The sequence below is a fragment of the Prunus avium genome, chromosome 1 (genome assembly GCF_965620075.1).
Source record: "Prunus avium chromosome 1, drPruAviu1.hap1.1, whole genome shotgun sequence".
NCBI classification, from domain to species: Eukaryota; Viridiplantae; Streptophyta; class Magnoliopsida; order Rosales; family Rosaceae; genus Prunus; species Prunus avium.
The window spans coordinates 52722764-52744660 of NC_142284.1; the positions used below are offsets into that span (position 1 = coordinate 52722764).

The following is a 21897-nucleotide window of genomic DNA, read 5'->3' on the forward strand; positions in this document are numbered from 1 at the left end:
GATGCACTATTGCGGCAATAAGAAAAATAATTGAAATAAAATTTCTAATTACTGAGGCCTCTTTAGCAAGCAAAGACAAGTTGTGACCAAAAATAAAAAAAATTCAAAAACCAAATCGAAAAAGTAAGTACGATGATATTACAGATGCTCAAAGGGGCATATCCCAAACGATTTTTCTTGTAATTTTCTATGTTTGCTTGTCTGTATGCCAATTATGTTGTTCCCAATAAGTTCTTCGAATCATGGTCAAAGAAAGTGCACCAAAAACAGAACCTCCTATTTTCCCCTGCCTGAAGATAATGCATAAAAGAAAGAAAACACTGATTTTGAAGAAAGTGAACAAGTTTTTAGATCCAGCGATTGTGACTTCTTGAGTTGTGAGCTCCTCTGAACCACCTATCCCACCCTACATCAGCTGGACCTTTAGTCCTGTGTGTACAAAAAATATTCCATCCCAGTCAAGATTAAGATAGAAAAGAAAAAGTCCTTAAACAACAACAAAGAAAGAAGGGACATGGTGGGAATTATAATTATCTCTTACCATGGAAGCAAGGGATCAGAACTGGATTCAACGCTGGCAATGAGCCTGTATGAGATTCACCATAAACATTTATAAAATTAAAAATTAAATAAATAAATAAAAGAAAAAAAGTGATGTTGGGTTGGATTGAAGTTTGATAAAACAGATTAACATTGGATTTTGCTTACTCTTTGCAGACAATGGAGGATTCACCTACTGTCTCAAGTTGGGTCAGCTCTTTCTGCATCACAAGTCATAACTTTTGTTTTTAGTGATAAATTATTGGTTTTTCTAGCAATTATGGTATACACAAGAAGAATGAAATGCAAGACCGACCTGGATGAAGTCGATTTGGTTATGGAGATGGGATATAGAAGCTGCCAGTTTATGCTTCCCTATGAAAGTGGGATATTGGGCTGCTCTTGCTCTGTCCTCAAAATGAAGAGCCACTCCTCCTCCTCCTCCTTCACCTTCATGATCTTCTTCTTCTCTCTTCAGTCCTTCTTCTCTTCCTCTTCCTGGAGATGATGATGGTGATGGTGATGATGATGGGTTTGCTTCTACTTGCTTATCCATTGTTGTCGACATCACTACTTACTTGCACCAATACCAACAACAACCAAACCTGTTTTTAGACCTAAATGATCAACTTTAAAAAGGAAGGAGAGAGAGAGAGAGAGAGAGAGATAGAGAGAGAGAATGTGGACCTAGTTTGTTTTCATGATTAAAGCAACAAGCAGTGGACATAGAATAAAAAAGGAAAAATAAATAAAGAAAGCAATGGGATTATAAAGAGTGATGAATTTAAAACTAAAGCAGTCAGTCAAAAAGAAGAAAATGGTTTATGAGCAGGGCAACATGCTAACAGCTCAGGCAGACCATATATTTCCATCATCCTCATATAATTTATTTAATAATGTTAATAATAATATTGTAATATTAAAGGAGATGACAAATGGGTAGGGGATGAAAGTAGCTATGCCGCCACCTATCTCTCTCCGTCGTCAACTGCTTTTGGCGGCTTGACAGTTGACATACCAAAGATTAGCTTTAGACCTAATCAAACGGTGGGCTGTGAAATAGACTTTCCAACCTCTATCTGCAATAAGCAAAGAGCAAAGCTTTGCTTATTTTCCATCATCACATTAATGCAAATGCAAAATTTCTGCTAATAGTTAATTCAATGAGCGTATCTCCCAACCCTTCCTCCGTGGTCTATGTAGGTTGTGAGATACTTCGGATTAAACCTAGGATTCCATCAATTATTTGTATCTCAAAACTCAATAAAACATCAAATTCATACCTGAAATCTCAATCTAAACCAAAAATGCAAAAATTCATACACGAAATCCTAATCCAAACTCTAAACCCCAAAACGTCAAAATTCGTACTCGAAACCCTAATCCAAACTCAATACCCCAAAATGCTAAAATTTATATCCAAACTCCAAAATTCCTACCCCAAAATCCAATCTAAACTCAAAATTTAAAACCACAAAAAGCCAAAATTCATATACAATTTAAACTCACAAACCTACAAAAATGCCAAAATTCATTCCCAAAACCCCAATCCAAACTCAAAACTCCAAAGTTTATACCCAAAACCCTCATCCAAACTCTAACTTCAAAATGCCATAATCCAAACTCGACACACTAAAATGTCAAAATCATAACCGAAACCCCAATCTAAACTCTAACTCTATAATGCTAAATTCTAAACTCAAAAGCCCAAATTCACACACGAAACCCCAAGCCAAACTCTAACTAAAAGATGTTCAAATCCAAACTCAAAACCCAAAAATGCCAAAATTCATTCCCATAAACCCCAATTCAAATTCTAACTCCAAAATGTCAAATTTTAAAATCAAATGACTAATGCGCCTGTTCATAAATAGCACGTTGCTTAAATATTCTTTTCAAGCGGCGCTGTACAACAAGGCCTAAATTTTCTTTTCATGTGTAATTCGTAAAATTTTCCCTTAAAGGTTTGAAATTTTGATTTTGATTTTTGGGTAGTGGAGTTTGGAGTTTGGGCCAACCCAGCATCCCACTTTAGGGCTTCAAAAATTAAAATCAAAACCACATCAGTGTGGCTATAGATTTGGAAGAAACAAATGGCAATAGCATCGACATCAGCCTCAAAGCTCTTCTCTTTTTCCTCGTTATCATTCCGTCTGCGAAGCCTCACAACCGCCTCTAGCATCAGCAGCAACTGCAGCACCACAAGCAAGAAGAAGAAGGAGAAGGAGAAGCAGAAGCTGAAGCAGAGAGTGGTGATAAAAGAAAAGAGGAGAACGCGTTCTGATAGAGAGTTCAAATTGGAAACCATTAAACGTTATGGAGATACTGCCACCCACATTCCAGTCATGCTTGGTGAAGTTTTGGATGTTTTCTCGGCATCCAAACAGCTCCGGTACTTCGTCGACTGTACGGTTGGAGCTGCTGGGCATTCCTCTGCGGTCAGTAATCACTCTTCATCTCTCTTCATTTGAAGTTTTTGTGAGTTGAGTTTTTGGATTTATTGTTAATTACTTGCAGATAATTGAAGGCCATCCAGAAATGGAAGTGTATGTAGGACTTGATGTTGATCCTGTGGCGCTTGAGAAGGCTCGAGCTCGGATCAACTCTGTTTTGCATAACCCAACTTCTTCGACCCTCAAAGCTTCCACCTTTCTGGAGAATTTCAGATATGTTAAGTCTCTGCTTTGCGATGTGGATGAGACACTCCTTGACACTGGGATTGATGGGATTTTAATGGACTTGGGAATGTCATCAATGCAAGTGAACGATCCTGAAAGAGGGTTCAGTGTGCTTGCTAATGGTCCTCTTGATATGCGAATGGATCCTCAGGTAACAGATGTTTCGACATTCTTATATCTAATGGAGACTGGGAAAAAGTTTTTTTTTTTTTTTTGTTCTCTAATTATGCATATAAAAAATTTGAGTGTGCAAGTGTAGGCTGCCTGGTTTCTCCATTTTGAAGTCTTTTAGCTGGTAGAACTTTGTTATAGACTGTTGTTCATCTTATTGAGTCAATCTAGTTTTTGTTGCAATGTTTATGGTGATAATTATTTCTTTAGATGGACTCCATCTGGGAGTCTTTAATGCCGTTCTCTCTATACTTGTCCATCAGGGTTGCTCGCGTCAGTGAATTAACTCAAATGTGATGCCAATTATACTGATGTTTAGGCTGTAATCACTTCTCATCAGAAGCATATGGTGAGGCTACAGTTACGCCACATGCATGTACAAGCAGCAAATTGCTGCCCTTGACGATATTTTACATAAGTATGAGGATTGGATGTGCCATGACATTCATGAGGATTTAATATTTAGGACACAGTTGAGGATGGACTGCTGGACGTGCCTATTATGGGCTCATGTGGGGTTGAAAAGATTTGAATGGCCCCAATTATGATCCCCTTGTTATAACTTTTATGCACCCATGACGCTTGACTTCTAGAACCAGGCTTAGTTATCTATTTTCTTTTCGAAATTAAAGCCCTCTGCCAACAATGTCTGTGGTTCATTGTAGTTTTAGGTGATATTGTAGGGTGAATGAACAGTTTCTAGGCAGAATGACATACATGATTCCTATGTTTTACTGGTTGCATCATCATTTTAAATGTTTGTTTCATTTAATTGATTGGAGTAGGGCTATGACAGGCAAGTCTGAAAGCTGAAGACATTTTAAACTCTTGGCCAGAGACTGAGGTAGGGCGCATCCTGCGAGAGTATGGGGAAGAAAGTAACTGGTACTCTCTTCAAAATAGAATTGTTAAAGCCCGATTGAATGGTGGATTGCATTCCACTGGTGATCTAGTAGATCTTATAAAAAGTGTGACTCCTCTGAGTCGAGGTAGGTATCCTCTTGTTCTCTGTTGTGGTTCTACTTTGGCCTTGCATTGTATATTTCTGTCAAAATTATAGTACCTTTGCTTGTTTTGGTCATGGCTATGCAAAAAAAGTTTCAATTACTAAAATCGAATTCAATTGCAACAGAAGGAAGGCAAGGTTGGATTAAGACAGCTACAAGGGTCTTTCAAGCTCTAAGGATAGCTGTCAACGATGAACTGAAGACTCTGGAGGATTCTCTTTATGCTTGTTTTGACTGCCTTGCACCTGGTGGTAGGCTAGCGGTCATCTCTTTCCATAGTTTGGAAGACAGAATTGTGAAACAAACATTTCTGGACATCATCAATGTCAAAGACGGAGATGGGGATATTGATATGAATGAAGAAGAAGCGCGGATGAAAGATTTGAGAAAGATCAAGAATGACATTGATGAAAGTGAAGCGTGGATCAAACAAATGGTACAAGGCTTGAGAGGAACAATTCTCACTAAGAGACCAATTACACCATCTGAAAAGGAAGAGAGCCTGAATAGCCGTTCCAGAAGTGCTAAGCTAAGGGTGATTCAGAAGGCTTAGTTTAATTATTTTGATGAATTAGGTTTTGAAGCCTGGGACTGAGACATTCCTACAGCAATATTTATCTGCATCTCTGGTGTTTTCCCCATTTTTTATTCACATTTTGTTTAGGTTGGGAGTTTAGATTATATAGACATTTTTTGTTTTTGAGGAATGTAATATTCCACATATCTGAAATATCTCAAGCCCTAGAGTGTTCATTGATTTGATAGGAACTATTTCCTTGCAAATATGCTAGAGGTTGGTGTTGGAAGTGTAATGAGAGAAGTGTAATGACCATGTATTAGAAATCTTCTCGTTTCTCGTTTGTTTTTTTCTTTCGATAAATTACCAGAAATCTTCTCTTGAGTTATTATAAATCAAGATGCAAAGTTGTTTATTTTTCACTAACGAGCATAGAATAAATAATAATTTAGACTATTACTTGTATTAATTAAATAAAAGGAAGAAGTGGTAATGGTAAATAATAGTCACAACGGTGGCATGGGCAAAATTGTATTTTTGCAGTGGCTGTGGGTTGAGACTGAGAGACATTGAGAGCTGCTGAGTTGTCATGTCTTTTCTTTTCATGATCATATATCTTATCTCAAATCAAATCTGAATCCCCTCCTCAACTCTCAGTGACATTTAATATTCGACCCGCACATTAAAACCACTATCCTCTTCCAACTCAAAACCAAAAGAAAACTTTTTTTATTTTCGGGACAAAACCAAAAGAAATTTGAAGAACCAGAACTGGTGAATTTTCTTCCCCTCTCTGTTCCCACTATTCTCCTCAACCATACAGAAATATGAAAATAATAAAACAAGGCTTGCAGACAATTTGATTTGCTAAGGGTTTTGATCTCTTCCTTTCCAACAGTTCATAGTTTAAATTTCTTTGTGTGCTTTCCTGCATCTTAAAATATCATTTTGCAGCATAATGAAGACACTAGCTATCAAATGGCATGAACAAGTACATGGGTGTGCCTCATTCCCATCCTGTCATATGCCAATCTTCAACCCCAGGTTCTTTTTTCTAATTTTGTATTGCAATTAGCAATTTTATCTTGACCCATCTAAGAAAAGTTAGCAGTGATCATTCAATGGTTAAGAAATCTTTGCTTTTATATTTCAGGAAGAAAATTGAAGTGATAAAGGTAACTAAAGCAACCAGCTTAAGTTCAGAGTCAACTGCAAAGAAAGCAAATTTGTGTGCTGCAAAGAAGGAAAGAATTAAGCTGCCAAATCATGATGATAGCTCTGGTGGCAAGACTTTTCACATTAGTGAGTTTCTCAGCCACCAATCAGGAATTGAAGCCATGCTTAACACCAGAGCCTTAAAAAGCTTTGAATCCCTTGATACTGATACTTACAGGTCATTCCCTTGGAACCCTTTTGTGCTTGACTTCTTCCATGTTCACTTGAAACTTCAAAAGTGTGTCTAAGATAGGAAAAAACAATGCCCTTTTTCTGTGCAGATGCACCCTGCCAAAGCTTCAGCTTTTGAATTTTGAAGCTGCTCCTGTGCTGGACTTGAGAGTGACCCCAACAAATGAAGATTGTATAGTTGAGATGCTTTCTTGCAGGGTGAGTTTCAAATCCCATAAATGTTTACATATAAAAGTGAACTTGTAACACTGAAAAATGAGGATGCATTTGATGGCTTATTACAAATTTTATTTGCAGTTTGAGGGTTCAGAAGCCGTGGAACGCCAAAACAGCCATTTTTCAGGTGAATAAAGATTGGGTGAGAGTCTTGTAACTTTTAGAAGAGTAAGTATTTAGTCCATGGGAATATCGAATTTACACTTTCGAAGGAAGAAAGACTTGTAAGGTCACCAATGCTCATTTATTGTTGAAAGCCCTTATTCTAAGGGCCTGGCTGCAAGGCTCTTCATGTATTTCTTTGAAAAAGTATATCAAGCGTCTTCTAATCTTGTGGTCTCTATTTACAGCATTCATGAGAAATCACATGTCGTGGGATACAAATGGCTCTGAATCTTTTTTGGAGGTTGATGTGAAGCTAAAACTCACTCTTGAGGTTGTTAAAATTTCGCTTGCATTATCCTTCATTCTCTTTATCTTTTTCTCTTTCGACGCAATAGCCGATACATGCCATTTTCACCTGTCATTAGCAGCTGTTTCAAGTTTCTACTTGCATAATTGAACTGGAATATAGGATTTCAATAATATTTCAATAGCATGATGTTATGTGCAGATTTATACACGCCCTTTCACCATGATGCCAGTATCAGCTGTTGAGCGTCCTGGAAATTTGTAAGTACTTGAAGATTTGTTTCTTTCTTTAGAGCTTTATATTGTGTTTGGGCAGAGATGAATTCAAACTGTGCAAGTGTGATGACGTGCAGAATGATGCAAGCCTTAGTGGATAGGCTGGTGCCATTGCTTCTGCAGCAACTACTACAAGATTACAGCAAATGGGTTGTTGATAAGCAAGCAGTTGGATGATCTTCCATCCATTTCTGCAAACAGAGATAGATGAGTAAAACAAAAGAAGACAGAACGGGGAGTCGTAGTTTCCAGCCTACGACGAAAAGTAATCCCTTCTGCATCAATCTGAACATTCAACTCTACTTTCCGGCGACATTATTTCAAGTTGCGGGCATTCTTTTGGGGAGGAAATTGTTAACTTGCAGCTTAAATTTAGGTCTAAAACTAAAGCCTCCCTACAATATCCTTGATCCTTATGATGATGTCCTAGAATTTTGCGTATAAACATAAAATGTGTTAAAATTCCCGATTATACATAAAATGTGTTAAAATACCCGACCAAAAGGAGATGTAAATTTTTAATTTTGTGCCACTTTCGTCTGTATATCTTAAGATGTAACGAGATAACATTGTTAGTTCATCAATTTATGACATTCAAATTAGAAGGAAATTTGTCAATCTCTAATTTTCATGGTTTTATCATTGTCACCTTACAAAGAAGAAAAATTACAATTGTAACCAAATCCGTGACTTCATTGGCAGATGCCATGACACATTCATCCTGCTGCTAATAAAATAATAGTCCAACAGCGAATTTCAGATTCTTACAATAAATAGATTAAAAGCATTGCGTTTCTCATCGCTTCCTCAAAGACTCCCTTGGCTGCAGGGAAGGAGGCATGCCAAAGACTCGTGAAAATAGCAAAATAAAATCACAGCATTCCAGGGCTGGATCTGATGGCAAACCAAAAAACTAGGTCTCAAACTGCGTTCCTAAAAACCGTATTACAGGTAAGTTGCATCATCTGATACAGATCCAAGAAAACATAACAACTCCAAATGCAATACAACAAACTCGGCCAAACTAAAATTCCACTCCATAACAGGCGGCACAACCAGTTCAGCTCTCAACGGTTGGTCAAACTAACATGTCACCTCCATCACCAGCGGCACAACTGGCACAACCAGTTCTGCTCTCGACAGTCGATTATGTTCAGCACACTCTGACAGACATGATAAAACCTGTCACATTTTTATGTTAGAACCACAATGAAGGTTATATTGCGATGAAAAAACACTTGATTCAGAAAACAATGGGAGCGTGCATGGATGAGTTACAAAGAGTGACTCAGAGGAGACTATTTTGACACTACATATCCAACTGCCACTTCTAATGCCACACTTTGCTAAGCATATAAACCACTATGTTTCAGCTTTCAACAGATAGGTTTATTCCTCTCTTTACAGAAAATAGTGTTTTGCAGAAACGAAGCTGCATGAAGACGACAGTTACAACAACCTTAATTCTTATAAACCAAAAACATAGAAACTAAAGCATGGGAACCCATGACACAAAACAAAATGGATGGCTGATAACATGCACTCAGTGACATTTATTAAAAGGTATGCAATCTTGATGTTTGTATGTGACCTAAACATAACAAAAAATTCAAAAGCAGTTAACAAACAATGCATGTAAAGAATTTTAAAAAAAAGTATAACTTACCATAAATCAGTCTCGATTCCTGGAACGACCATCATTATGTTTGTCATTTTCATATCTTCTTCTCTCACTTGATCTAGAATCATCATATCTTGCTCTCTTGTAATCCAGGTGCCTATCTCTCTCAGTCTCCTTACTTCCCCCTTCTTCATCTATGTTTCCATGCCTTCTAGAATCATCATATCTTGCTCTCTTGTAATCCAGGTGCCTATCTCTCTCAGGCTCTTTACTTCCCCCTTCTTCATCTATGTTTCCATGCCTTCTATTTCCACGCTCCTCTTCAACATCCTCTCCATGCCTTCTATATATACGATCATCTTCATTGTGTTTGTCATTTTCATGCCTCCTCCTAACCCTTTCAGTCTCCTTACTTCCCCTTTCTTCATCTACTTTACCGTACCTTCTATTTCCACGCTCCTCTTCAATATCCTCTGCATGCCTTCTATATTTGTGATCCTCTTCATTATGTTTGTCATTTCCGTGCCTCCTCTTCTCCCTCTCAGTCTCCTTACTTCCCCTTTCTTCATCTATTTTTCCATGCCTTCTATTACCACGCTCCTCTTCAACATCCTCTACATGCCTTCTATATTTAGGATCTTCTTCGTTGTGTTTGTCATTTTCGTGCCTCCTCCTCTCATTTGATCTAGAATCATCATATTTTGCTCTCTTGTAATCCATGACTTGATCCCTGTCAATATCCTTGTTTCCATGTTCTTCCTCCATTTTCCCAAGCTTTCTATTTCCACGCTCCTCTTCGTGATTTTCTCTGTGCTTTCTATATTCATGATCCTCTTCGTCTCTTCCATGCTTCCTTCCCCTATTTTCTTCCTCCTTGTTGTGTCTTCCACGTATTCCATGATCCTCTTCATCCCTTCCGTGCTTTCTACCCTTATGCTCCTGATCATCCTTGCTGCGGCTTCTACCTCCTCCATGCTCTTCGTAATCCTGATTACCCCTCCTACTAACCCATTGTGGTTCACTATCCTTGCTGTGAACTCTGTCCTCACGTTCTACAGTCACATCATCATCAGTATCAATCCTGCCACTTCCTCTACTCTTTTCTGTTATTGCACCTCTACTTTTTCTGGACCTTGCATAGTCAGATTCATCATCCACATCATAATTTTTCCTGCTTTTTCCACTTTTAACATTGTTGCCTTTGTTGTCATCCTCCACGACAAAATTATCTCGCTCTACCTTTCGGCTACCATGCTGATTCCGCTGCTTCTCAACTTGACTTTTTTTCCTTTCCATCCTGCTGTCAGAATCAGACTCATCCCCAGAATCATTCCGCCTGCTTGGTTTCACATGTAGTTTCTCCTTTTCAGCTCTACTCTTCGAGAAGTCTTTATCAGAACCAGAATCTTCATCAGAATCATGCCTCCTACGAGGTTGTTTGGATTTCTCAACTTCCTTTCTGGATCTGCCCACAGCACCATCATCACTGGTAGCAGAATCAGAATCATCAGTGTCATTCTTTCTGCTCGTATTATGCTTCTTTACAACCTTCTGCTTCTTTCTACCATCAACTTCTGAATCATCTTCATCGGAATCATGCCTCCTGTGAGGTTTTTTGAACTTATCAACTTTCTTTCTTGAACTGTCCTTCGCATCATCATCACTGGTGGCAGAATCAGAATCATCGGTGTTTTCATTTCTTCTTTTATTGTGCTTCTTTGCAACCTTGTGCTTCTTGCCAACATCAACTTCAGAATCATCTTCATCACTGCTGCTAGTTCCATGGCGCTTCTTCTTTTTATCAGCTTTCGGAGGACTACCACTGTTATCGGTATCAGAAGAATCATACTTATGCCTTTTCTTCCTGCTTTCTTCCTTCTTGTTCCGCCTAGATTCTTTCAAACTCTTTTTCTTATCATCTTTTTCTGCTTTCTGCTTTTCCTCCCCATGTTTCTTCCGCGAATGGTCCCTGTCCAAAAATGCATGCTCGCTTCTCTCCTGAGGCCTGCCATCATCATTTGGACCATTCTTCCTACTACTTTTCAGTCCATCATCAATCTCATCAGTATCTTTTTCTATTAATTCAGATGAAGCTAGTCCAAGAGCAGCTCTTAATGTTTCCATTTGCTTCTCCTTCCTGGCAGCAATTTGGTGGGTCTGTGTATCTGAAACCCTGGTTGAGTGACAAAATATAAATTTAATCAAAAAATTCAAAATATCACATTTCAATGTCCAACTTTTAATCACATTCTAGCAAAATATACTACTATAATTAGAAAAATAAAGATATTACTATTCAAATATGCAAGCAATTCTCAACATTTCATACTTTAACCAAAAAAGAGAGAGAAATTACTTCTTATCGGAAATCACAACGGCGGTGGGTCCACCGAGCTCCTCGGAAGCAGCGGCGGCTTCGAGAGTCTTCCGAGCCTCCTCGAGCTTCTCCGCGATCTCAGCATCTGTAAAACCCTGATCGGTGAGCTTATCCTCGAGCACCACAAGCTTGAGCTGAATCTGGCGCTTGCGATCATGCTCGAGGATGTCCTTGTTGGCCCTCTTCATGACGCCGCCCATGCCCTGGTCGTCGTCAAAGCCTCTGGAAGAATCGGCGACCTTTCCGGTCCTCGATTTGATGAAGAACTTGTTGGTCTGTATGTAACCATTGGTCCCAGACCCCCTTGGAGTTTGTAACCCTATTCCGTTGTACATCTCGCTCTTCAAAATCACTGTTCAATCACAATCGGTACTAAAATCAACTCGCAGAAACCCTAGATTCAAAAACAGGTGGATACAAATCCAACGCAAAACGAAGAAGGGCAAGCAATTGATTTCCAGGGAAACAAACAGAACCTGGATTTTGCTAACGGCGCTGTTTGTTGAAATTCCCTCGCTCTCTCTTCGTATCACAAGCAGAGAGGAAAGATACAGATTTATAACCTTAGTATTTTTTTTCTGTTTTAAAACCTTTTCAGGTTTGGAAAGGAATTTCGAGAAGAGGCCAACTTTACAGGCTTTGGAATTTATAAAGGTTTTTTTATCACAAATGATGCCCTCAGGTTTGTCAAATTATCATCGTTGATCTTTTATGTTTTTTTTATGACATTATTGGTCATCCCGTCAAGTTTGGTAAAAAAACATTTGTTAGATTGCTGATGTAGACGCCACGTGGATTAAAATTAAAAAAAATATATTATAAATGAAGAAAAAAAAATTAGAAAAAAAAAAAAAAAAAAAAAAAAAAAAGGATGCGTATGAGCTGGGGATGGGTCTCTGGTGGAGGTGGGGTTGGGATTGGAATTTGGGCAGTTGTTGGGGGATGGGTCTCGGGTTGGGTTAGGATTGGGATGAAATGGGGAAATCAAACTTAAGACCACGAGATAAATGTTATTTCCACCCATATATTCTATTTTTCACTTGCATTTTTTAACAAAATGTTAATGATGAGTTTACCATTTTATAACCCAAACTCTGAAACTCAAAGCCGCTAATCTTTAATATATTTGATTATTTTCTAATTGCATGGACATAGCCCTAAATTATCTGATTATTTCATCATTGACCAATATTAGACTTAGAGAGAGGGCAAATTTACAAGGGCATCCACATAATAATATTTATCTTACGTTTAATCAACAGATTTCAAAAATAAACCAAGAGATTAAACCATTCTTCTTTTATGTTACGATGTTATCAACTAAGGTTCCCTTGTCACCCTGTCAATTTGTCAAAGATCGGGGATAGATCTATGCCGTCAAATATTTGCCCGCATAGGCCTATGCCCACAAATGTTTGCTGGCATGCGCGTATAAAAGATGGGAAGACTATAAACACTTATAAATTAATCCACTTTTATCTCTAATCAAGTGATTTCAGTGACTCATATCGTCAACTATTGTATAGAGTCGAACAACAAAATTTCGAATCCTAACAACAGATATACATTTCTATTGCCTTATATATTCAATACAAACTCACATCAGGGACAAGCACTGCATGCATCCGGGTGTAATTCTTCCCACATCTACGGGGCACCCAAACTAATTCACCACCATGAATTTTAGGTGGGGCATAGGCATATTAGACACTCGCCTTAGTCGCCTCTAAGATGAATCAAACACTCAAATCTGCTTGCGTTTTACGCATCGGAATACCAGACTTTCAATCCTCACGTGTATCAAACAAGACATAAAACCAAGTGACGCTACAGCCCGACCCAATATGAACGTCCATTGGTGTTGTGAATGGGTGAACTGGAGGGCGATGTCACAGACCATTCATACCAAACCTGCATCACATTCCATAGGAGCTCATTATTCATCAAAAACTACAAACTCAGGAACAGATGCACAAAACACACTAATTATATGCTCAAGATTCTGCCCATGCATAATGGCCTTGAGATTTATACATTCTTTGTAAACAATAACGGATTGTCTATTAAGGGTTTACTAATCGTTACCTTGCTAGGACGGCAACAACGCCAAAAATGTACTTCAAGAGAAGAACCAGGATGTAGAGAAATGGGTGTCCTCAGTGGGAAAAATATTGGAAACCTGAGTACAACAACATACCAGGTCAAATAGTGCAGTGATTTAGAGATACAAGAAACCAATAATTTTCGGGTTCATCTAGATGATAAACAGCATGTAAGTCATACAACTACCACATAAGTTTGAGCTATGATAAACAGCATGTAATGTAAGTCATATAACTACCACATAAGTTTTAGCCATGCTTTGCTTCATGTGTTTACCACTTGTAGCATAACCATGAAAATATAAAATAAATAAAAACATTTTAACAATTGGAAAGAAAAAGCAAACATAGGGTGACAAGCATCAACCGCACAAGAAAAGGATAGTAGGGATCCACACCAGCTAAACATGTTTGGTGTTGATGTTGACGGTTCAATGCCGAGATGAACTTCTTTGTATAGAACAGCATCAAAATAGCCAGCAAATCCTGAAGGTGCAGGAAAAAGGGTAAATCAGAAATTTCCTAATACAAACATGTCTTAATTAAATGTGTGTGCATGTGTTTTTCTCAGCATAAATAGACTCAGATCTTAGTCTGCTCAAAGAACAAATTCAAGTAGCGGTTGTTAAACATGGCAGGTGCAATAAACCAAAATCATTGCATTGCATAACCAACCCACTAATGCTTTCTCAACCCCAAAACAAAATCCATATCTTCCAACAATGTTCAGCAAGATTTTACAATATACAAATTTTGAGTATTTGCATTCCTAGCCTTTTCCCATCCTGTCATGCATATTATCATTACATGTGCATGCCTCAAGTACTTTTTTTATTGTTCATTTTTGCCTCCGTAACAATAAATGATGTTTAACATTCTAAGTTTCTTGAGAGTTTTCCAGGGTAAATTCATTTCATATCGACAAATGATACCCAAAAAAGAGGCCTAAGTATTGATCGGATTTTAACATGAACCTTTCATATTTTTAAAATTTCCAACATTATGACACATGATAATCATTCAAGAGTCAGCAGTACAATCAGAGGAGAATTCAGTCACATAACTAAATGCAACACCCTAATGACATCCTTGAATCATTCAAGAATATTTATTTACCAAAAGAAAAATGATGCCACCACATACCGTGAATCATGGCCGAGCCAGTATCACTGGATACTCCAAACTGCAACTTCGTGTACCGGTTATTGCTTTTGTCAGTTGAGCGATTTGGATGAATAAACGTGAACACCTATCTTAGTTGAAAACAAGATATCAGATGCTTAAAACAATATATCAAGTCGTGGTGAAACAGTTGATGAATTAAGACTGTTTACAAGTTAATAACATCAAATGCACGTGAGTGAGAAAAACTCACAGGTTGAGGAGGAGCAAGTCTTGCAATGTTGTGCAATTTAACAACATATGCAGTTTCAAAGTGTGCAACATCATTATGCGACTTAACCTGAAACATAACCACAAGAAGTTGCTAAGGAATCCTCAAAACAGATAGTATTGGGACATCTGGGCACAAAGACACGAGCATACATCATTGTAAAGCTTTGAAGCAGTCACCGGTTGGATGAAACTCGTGTACCTGAAAAGAGGCATATAAACTTTTATGAGAGAAGCACTAATGAAAATTGAAAACTATTGATGCTGAGCACTTAGATAAGAAATCTGGACAGTTTCCCCACAAGATATTCAAATGTCAATACTGATTTTTGAACAAATCCTGTCCCGAAGGTGACACCTTTCACGTAAAACTTCAAAATAAAAGTACACGTACGATGAAGGTATTGAGATTCCATCGTCCTTCAAAAGTCTCTGAGCTCCATCAAGGCACTCAGGAGATAGCTCATTATCACCAAAAGAACCCAATAATTCACTCACCTATTACACAATCGAAGGAAATGGTTTTAAGAAAACCCAAAAACAAATAGATGATTATTCATGATAATACTTGCATACCAAAATGTCTGCTTTCTCAGGAGCATCCCAGTAACGCATATCACTTGAAATTATGGAAACAATGTTTTCCCACCCCTCTAGTTTAACCAAGCTCTGCTCCAACAAACACAGATACGTCAATATATAAAATGCAGACCATGAAAAAAAAGGGGGGGAAAGTCTAATTCAAACAAACACCTATATCAACTTAGCACAGAAAGAAATACAATAAAGAGAATTTGCAACTCACATGCAGTGTAACGACTGCATTTGGATTTTTTTCCACAGCGTAGACTTTAAGCTTGCGCCCAGTTTCTTCAGCTGCCTGCATATGAGAAGGAGATATAGAGTGAGCATCAAAATGATCTGCTACATGTAAAATCCAGTCTGGATATAAAAAATTTAGTCCAAAAGTAATATACATAAGATAGATAAGGCACCTGCAATGAAGCCCTTACAAGAGGTCCACGTCCTGCTCCTACAACCATCAATACCTTCACAGAACAAATATGAAGCCATGTCATGACCTTCAGAACTTTTGTCATCAAACTTAGTAAAGCACAGTTACAAGTGAGCAGCTTACAGTGGTCACTGAAGATGCCTTGTCATCTGGAACCCTGTCCTGTAAAGCTTTACAAATTGCCCTTTGGTACTAGAAAAGGTGCAAAAAAAAATTTATTACAATTGTAAGCAATAAAATAAACTACACCTTCTAGCAACCATTTGAACCAGTAGGTAACAAAAGTAATTTAGTTTGCAATGTCATCCCAATATGTCTTCCTTTTCCAAAGAACCCTTGGCCCCTCCAAAAAAGAAAAGAAAAAAAAAACCCAATGTTTTGTTGATGTATTTAAATAAAATACTATGATTTTAACTGAAATATATTGTTGCAGTGGAAATTGCAGATTGGACAAAACCAATCAAAACATAGATAGAATAATTACATATTAAATAAAGCACTTCATTCCCCCAATTATTTCACACTACGATGGCACAACGATATCAAAATATCTGAAAAAATTACTTATGCATTTATTTGCAAAGGCAGGCATACCTGAATGTATTTCATTGTGTCCTTTTCAAATGTTTCATAGGTTTGAGCCTCTAGATTATCCATGAGAGGCTGCATTAGAATAGCAGAATTAGCCTAACTTGAATTTGTATTAAAAGAGGATGGGCAATCACTATGTGTGTAGGATTCGATATTTCAACAAATAGGAAAGGAACACTTAAGAAAAATACTAGTACCAATATAATAATACAAGAGAGCACTAGGCAAAGAAACTGTACCTGTAAGGGTGACTGCAAGAAATCCCTGTAACCAAGCTGGCATAAGAAACTTAAAGGATCAAGAAATGTAAAAAAAATAACTGATACACATGCACAGAGAGACAGAGACAGAGACAGAGAGAGGGACAGACCTCAAACCGTTCTTGCTCAGGAAGGGGATCCATCCTTTGGTAGAGATAACCAACATAATCCAAATACGGCCTCAGGGGATGTTTCTGGACACCTGAATGTCAAGAATGCTTTATCACAATTCATTGTGTTAAACTGAAAGTGTTTTTCTAGTCTTAGGTATCTTATAGCTTGTTTCTTGATATTTGTTCTGTGTTAGTGGGATTATTTTATTTTTTTTCCATTCATTGTTTCCTTCATATTTGCATCTGGATCCATATGATCCTGAGGATCAGAATCGAAGAAAGTAATTTAGAGAACAAAGTGTAGCACTTTAAAAGCCAGTCAGAACTCAGAAGCACTTATATGAAACTAGTCATGACAAGCAATCAAAAGCACTTTGAAAAGGAAACAATGTTCATATAATGGTGTGGCTTTTCTGACTCAACTAGTTCAAATACTAGTCAAACGAAATGATTACTGTTTCAATGATCTACTAGCAGTATTCAAGACAATTCACTTGTAAAGAGAAGGTTGGTCTTACCGTCAACATTATTATCATTATTATTGGCAGCTAAATCTGAATTTATCCTGGGGAGACTATGTACTGGTTCTCCGGATAGAACTATCTGAAAATAAATTTCGCATTCCAAAGATTAGCAAACATTGCAGGAAGTTGACCATAAGATCTAAAACTAATGATGTCTATGAAGAAATTTTGCAACTACAAAACCATAATTGGGTGGAACTTGCTGGAGATTTTAAGTAACTTTGGAGCACTGTCCAAGAAAATACTTTGAAAAAATAAAAAACAAAGTTAAGTATGGGGTTGCTTATACTGCAAGTGCGGGAAATGGGAAAAGGAACTTCAACAGAACAAAATATTGTTGATAACTCCTTCATAAATACCTGTATAGAATGATTGAAAAACCCACTGACTAGCTTTTGGTGGCGCTTTGACAGACATGGATAACCCCGTGCATTTGTTAAAAAGCACTGGCAAATAAACAAGAACATTGTAAGAAAATTAGCAGTAATCAACTTGAGCTTTCCTTAATACACCAATCAGCATATAATTACATCAGTACTGATTATGGCTGCTCTAACAGACTCCCCAAACCAACGTCCAAGTGAGTTTGCAGAAGGTAGTGAATTCCTGATGAAAAAGAAAGTTCGCTCAAAATTTAAAATAATATGTATGCTACTTCAGGCACAATGAAAACAAAAATCATAAATTAGCCAAGTTATACAAGAATGGTCATTGCTAAACTTACAAAACATCAAGGGCAACTGACAATTGACTGTGATGTTCACATAGCAGACGAAATGAATTCCAAATCTCCCAGGAATCATCCTGCAAGAGAAAAAAAGTAAGGAAAATGAGGTTTATCCTCTGGTATGTCAATCATCATACCACCATAAGTGAAATAATAATCAAAATAACAAAAAAGGAGATAAATAAAGGTTATACACATTAAGGAAACCTCAAGTTCATGCAGAAGGTCTACACCCTGTATAAGTTTGACTACCCTACTCAATCTACAACAACACAAAAGAGGCAACTCTCCACTCCTCACCTTCCTCTTTGCTACAAGACATCTAACAACAAAGCCTTTATACAGATTCCAACATAGCACCCAATTTGTTGGTAGATTTAGCACAAGACTTGTCATTCTGGTGGTTCAACAGGGGCCATATGCAACAAAGGTTGGACTTCTATGTACAGTGAAACATTTATGGGCCAAGAGTCGTGATATACGTTCAAACTCAGTGGCTGGAAACTAAGAGGTTCCATCAAAAGAAGGAAAAAAAAGTCATCAAAATGGAAAATCTATTTGGAGAACTTAAACATTCCTTCAAGATGAGATGGAGATCTAAGCATAATCAGAGGGGACTTCACTCACCAAATTACTAGAGTTCACATCCATCGTATCGTTGTCTGTCTTGACCAATGGAATCCGCAGCCACAACTATAACAGAGCATAACAAGAAATAATAAAACCCAGCTTCAAAAGTAGAATACACAAAGAGGTTGAAAGATGTAAACTGCTTTGGATTGACAAATGTACCTGCATACTGTTTAGTCCTTGTAAAATCTGATTGACACACCTAGCATAATTAGCACAGGAATTCCCCTTTGGAGCCGGAAGAAGGCATGCCTACACCCAACAATAGATAAGAATAGAGGGCCAGCAAGAAAACAAAATTCAGTTACTAATATCCAGAATTAATTTGGTGTAGCAAAGCACACAGGAAATTTTTAAGCATGGCCTGTGATAACAATTCCAAAATTTTGCAACACTATATCCATATTTACATAAAACTATACCCACCTGCAGGGACAAATGAGAAGCCCATGCTATCTCTTGCTTCAAGGTAATTTCAGAATCCACCCGGAGGATCTCATCTTCTGAATCTAAGTCAATCCATGGGCTAATTTTTCCTGAATAAGTTCAAGAAACCACTGTGAGCAGTCAATGTATTAGGATGCAAGAAGATATGCGGTTCAAAAGTACACAGAATGTAAGCTTATTAAAACAACTTCATTCTTATTCAGCCAAGAAATCATACGGCATAATGCAGAGAAACGTAACCAGGAAAGCTAGACTTAGCCAGCTTAACCATCAACCTTATTGGCTTACAGCCAAGACATTATCCATCCCGACGCAGAGGAATCCCACGCAAAAGTAACCACAAAGCTAGACTTATACAGCTTAAAACATCACCCATAACTACTAATTCCAATCTGAAAACGAAAACCACACTGACAATGAAAAGTTTCTTTGAGATGCAGATTGTGATGATCACAGAGCCATGCACTTGCATTGCAATAAGAAAAAACAATAATAACAAAACAGTCATATAAGCATAACTTCATAAAAGATACCAACTACCAATGACATCTTTCAACAACAATTAGTGAATTTCAAGCACATTCTTATACTGAAAATTGAGAAACATCCAACCCAGCAAGTAAATCAAACCAAAGTTACACATAAGAGTCCTAATTGATACTGAGGCCTTTCAAACAATATTAACACGTAAAAGAAAAACTTTGAGAATAAAATAAAAGGGTCAGACTGACCATGGAGGAGACAATGTAACACAACAAATTTGTCTACATAAGTCCATACCCACGACATGACTGCTCCATTGTGAAGGACTCAAAACCAAATCTGACCCAGCAAATGGCAGAACACCAGATACTCCACTTTCTTTTTGCATTAAGCTTGGCCGATAAGCAGGATCCATCTACATCATCAGGTTGAATAAGAATCACTATCCGTTGTCCAAGTTGTGTATCAGAGGATAAAGAAAGGGAAAAGGAAAAGGAATGAAGAAACAGGCACAGACAAACACCTTAGTGATACAATCAAGATGCTGAACACAAGTCAAAAGATTAACTGCAAACAAACATGTACTGCTTTTGATAAAGGCATTCACGACCAAAAAGGCAATCAAATAATTCAAAGGACTTCAAGAAGACATTACAATCTTACATGTTGAATGTATATCATTATTTTCTAACATAATCTTCGGGGGAAAATACATAATTGAAAAAGACAAATTATATCCAATAAACATTAACACACAGTTATGAAGCATACAAGGTAGTTTACTCTCCTCATGTGGAAAGAGCCTCATTATACCATGAGAGGCCAGCAACATATTGATTTTACATAACATGTTTGTCTATGGAAGTAAACAAATAGTACCTTTGTGGCTCAAAGAAAAGTCCTCATACCCACCAATAATGAGAAAAATTACAAAGGTATCAAAAATTTAACAATGTAGTTTACAGCCTAAAGGTGAAACCAGAGCTACGCTTCACCATTCAAGACCACCAACAAAGCCTTACTGTCGGTGAGCTCACTGACCATTCACACAAAACAGAAGCCATCTCTGGCTGTATGTGACTGGCTAATTAGCCACCATGAGAAAAGAAATTGCACAAATGTCCATGAAATAGCATGAAATTCAACGCAGTCTTCTAAACAACTAAGCAACACACAAATAATTGACAAGTAAATCATCGGCATTTACAGTAATTTTAATCAGAAATTGACGTGAATGTAGTTAGTGGACGTAGAGTGAAGCTGCATAGTCGAGCAACTGCACAAGCAACAGCCACTAGCGCAGCATTGTTATAGGTGAGCTTACTGACCATTCACATCAAAAGAGCAGCTGTAAAGCCGATATGTGACTGGCTAATTAGCCACCATACAGTCGTTCGAAAATAAACGACATCGAAAATATTGATCATTTCTAAGCATAAACAGAAGAATCAGATGAAAAACGAAACAGGAAAAATAATTGTAAATAATAAAAATTAAAAAGGGAAAAGTACGGACCAGAGGAGCCACGACGAAATCGAAGGAGCCATGGGAGAGATTGAAAGCGAGGACGTGAGGCATGTCATCGTTGAACTGAGTCTCCACGCCACAGTAGCGAGATTCGCTCTTATCTCCTGCTCTTTCACCAAGCGGCATTTTGCTCTGAACAACTTTACTTGCCCAAAGAGGAGAGAGAGTGCAAGCAGAGCAGGGTTTGGGTTTTGGTAGGGGTTTTGATTGATGTCAACGGAAATGGAACGCTGCCTCTAAATAGGGTTTGCTTGCGGAGCTTAGGACTAGGGTTTTGGGTAGCCGGGTTTAACCGAATGTTTAACGGGTTTTAAAAAATTGGGTACCCCAGGAAGTAAAGGCCCAACCTAAGAACCAAGCTGAATGGATTTTACAAGATTCTCTCCCTTCCTGGTATGGGAGGAGTAGGGTGGTGTGTGAATCATCATCTTATGGCTACCACAGTCGGTCCAAATACATGAATATTAGTTTTAATGTGATTAACTTGTTATTTTTTTTGTCTATTTGGCAGTATGTTCACATTGTTTTCTCAGTTGAGAATTAAGTGCTATGCATACACAACATTGAAACGATAATTTAGATATGAAATATGTGTATATGCCTTTAGTTTTTTTATACTCGACATTTTTTTATATTATTATACAAGATGCTCAACCATTTCTCAAGACTATATAACTAATTTTCCTTTGCCCTTTTGGACTTTCTGATCCAAACAATTTGAAAAAATTATCACATATTGTGACACTCTGTGTACTTTATCATATCAAATTATGTGTATATGCCTCTAGTTTCTATGTTAAGTTTGGAGGGATATGTGTATATAATATTTGGTTGGTATTTGTAGGATTGACGAGTAGATAGATTG

At 37.6% G+C, this 21897-nt stretch overlaps 5 protein-coding genes across 9 annotated transcripts; 2 read left to right on the forward strand and 3 right to left on the reverse strand.

Moving 5' to 3' along the window:
* Window positions 1–16: 16 nt before the first annotated feature.
* Window positions 17–1402, reverse strand: LOC110774553 (guanine nucleotide-binding protein subunit gamma 2). The gene is made up of 5 exons (XM_088255535.1): window positions 1228–1402; window positions 857–1145; window positions 709–761; window positions 542–586; window positions 17–429 (listed from the first exon to the last, which is right to left on the reverse strand). The coding sequence occupies exons 2-5, from the start codon at window positions 1106–1108 to the stop codon at window positions 348–350; spliced, it is 432 nt and encodes a 143-aa protein (XP_088111661.1). The 5' UTR covers window positions 1109–1145; window positions 1228–1402; the 3' UTR covers window positions 17–347.
* Window positions 1403–2163: 761 nt separating this feature from the next.
* On the forward strand, window positions 2164–5256 carry LOC110774551 (mraW methylase family protein). Its single transcript, XM_021979107.2, has 4 exons — window positions 2164–2978; window positions 3058–3369; window positions 4186–4378; window positions 4522–5256. The coding sequence occupies exons 1-4, from the start codon at window positions 2634–2636 to the stop codon at window positions 4947–4949; spliced, it is 1278 nt and encodes a 425-aa protein (XP_021834799.1). The 5' UTR covers window positions 2164–2633; the 3' UTR covers window positions 4950–5256.
* A 284-nt stretch (window positions 5257–5540) lies between these two features.
* LOC110774550 (DUF1997 family protein, putative (DUF1997)) lies at window positions 5541–7787 on the forward strand. 5 transcript variants are annotated; one of them, XM_088247580.1, is made up of 8 exons: window positions 5541–5687; window positions 5868–5957; window positions 6067–6306; window positions 6410–6518; window positions 6618–6663; window positions 6887–6972; window positions 7133–7208; window positions 7286–7787. In XM_088247580.1, the coding sequence occupies exons 2-7, from the start codon at window positions 5872–5874 to the stop codon at window positions 7172–7174; spliced, it is 609 nt and encodes a 202-aa protein (XP_088103706.1). In that variant the 5' UTR covers window positions 5541–5687; window positions 5868–5871; the 3' UTR covers window positions 7175–7208; window positions 7286–7787. The 5 variants fall into 5 exon arrangements, with proteins under 5 accessions (XP_088103706.1, XP_088103705.1, XP_021834797.1 ...); XM_088247579.1 differs by having other exon boundaries at window positions 7301–7787; XM_021979105.2 differs by having other exon boundaries at window positions 7150–7208; window positions 7301–7787.
* A 158-nt stretch (window positions 7788–7945) lies between these two features.
* Window positions 7946–11849, reverse strand: LOC110774548 (pre-mRNA-splicing factor). The gene is made up of 4 exons (XM_021979102.2): window positions 11698–11849; window positions 11201–11573; window positions 8890–11017; window positions 7946–8405 (listed from the first exon to the last, which is right to left on the reverse strand). The coding sequence occupies exons 2-3, from the start codon at window positions 11554–11556 to the stop codon at window positions 8896–8898; spliced, it is 2478 nt and encodes an 825-aa protein (XP_021834794.1). The 5' UTR covers window positions 11557–11573; window positions 11698–11849; the 3' UTR covers window positions 7946–8405; window positions 8890–8895.
* An 824-nt stretch (window positions 11850–12673) lies between these two features.
* SKB1 (SHK1 binding protein 1) lies at window positions 12674–21413 on the reverse strand. The gene is made up of 23 exons (XM_021979104.2): window positions 21021–21413; window positions 19803–19920; window positions 19002–19111; window positions 18738–18827; window positions 18573–18638; window positions 17943–18022; window positions 17749–17824; window positions 17578–17664; window positions 17213–17297; window positions 16692–16783; window positions 16561–16596; window positions 16325–16393; window positions 15854–15922; window positions 15711–15764; window positions 15521–15595; window positions 15292–15384; window positions 15110–15213; window positions 14869–14917; window positions 14699–14785; window positions 14467–14572; window positions 13722–13809; window positions 13307–13400; window positions 12674–13132 (listed from the first exon to the last, which is right to left on the reverse strand). Exons 1-23 carry the CDS (start codon window positions 21156–21158, stop codon window positions 13049–13051), a joined length of 1950 nt encoding a protein of 649 aa, XP_021834796.1. The 5' UTR covers window positions 21159–21413; the 3' UTR covers window positions 12674–13048.
* Between the last annotated feature and the right edge of the window lie 484 nt (window positions 21414–21897).

What these genes read in the sequence shown, in the direction of transcription:
- LOC110774553 (XM_088255535.1), bottom strand. Translation starts at nt 1,108, where the DNA reads ATGTCGACAACAATGGATAAGCAAGTAGAAGCAAACCCATCATCATCA. An exon ending in ACCAAATCGACTTCATCCAG is followed by an intron (nt 762 to 856) that starts GTCGGTCTTGCA and finishes CTTGTGATGCAG; the next exon opens with AAAGAGCTGACCCAACTTGA. An exon ending in TCTGATCCCTTGCTTCCATG is followed by an intron (nt 430 to 541) that starts GTAAGAGATAAT and finishes TTGTACACACAG; the next exon opens with GACTAAAGGTCCAGCTGATG.
- LOC110774551 (XM_021979107.2), top strand. Translation starts at nt 2,634, where the DNA reads ATGGCAATAGCATCGACATCAGCCTCAAAGCTCTTCTCTTTTTCCTCG. An exon ending in CTGCTGGGCATTCCTCTGCG is followed by an intron (nt 2,979 to 3,057) that starts GTCAGTAATCAC and finishes AATTACTTGCAG; the next exon opens with ATAATTGAAGGCCATCCAGA. An exon ending in TGTGACTCCTCTGAGTCGAG is followed by an intron (nt 4,379 to 4,521) that starts GTAGGTATCCTC and finishes CAATTGCAACAG; the next exon opens with AAGGAAGGCAAGGTTGGATT.
- LOC110774550 (XM_088247578.1), top strand. Translation starts at nt 5,872, where the DNA reads ATGAAGACACTAGCTATCAAATGGCATGAACAAGTACATGGGTGTGCC. An exon ending in AGCTAAAACTCACTCTTGAG is followed by an intron (nt 6,973 to 7,149) that starts GTTGTTAAAATT and finishes TGTTATGTGCAG; the next exon opens with ATTTATACACGCCCTTTCAC. An exon ending in GTTGAGCGTCCTGGAAATTT is followed by an intron (nt 7,209 to 7,285) that starts GTAAGTACTTGA and finishes AAACTGTGCAAG; the next exon opens with TGTGATGACGTGCAGAATGA.
- LOC110774548 (XM_021979102.2), bottom strand. Translation starts at nt 11,556, where the DNA reads ATGTACAACGGAATAGGGTTACAAACTCCAAGGGGGTCTGGGACCAAT. An exon ending in GTTGTGATTTCCGATAAGAA is followed by an intron (nt 11,018 to 11,200) that starts GTAATTTCTCTC and finishes TCACTCAACCAG; the next exon opens with GGTTTCAGATACACAGACCC.
- SKB1 (XM_021979104.2), bottom strand. Translation starts at nt 21,158, where the DNA reads ATGCCGCTTGGTGAAAGAGCAGGAGATAAGAGCGAATCTCGCTACTGT. An exon ending in AGGCATCTTCAGTGACCACT is followed by an intron (nt 15,765 to 15,853) that starts GTAAGCTGCTCA and finishes TGTTCTGTGAAG; the next exon opens with GTATTGATGGTTGTAGGAGC. An exon ending in ATGCAGTCGTTACACTGCAT is followed by an intron (nt 15,385 to 15,520) that starts GTGAGTTGCAAA and finishes TTGTTGGAGCAG; the next exon opens with AGCTTGGTTAAACTAGAGGG.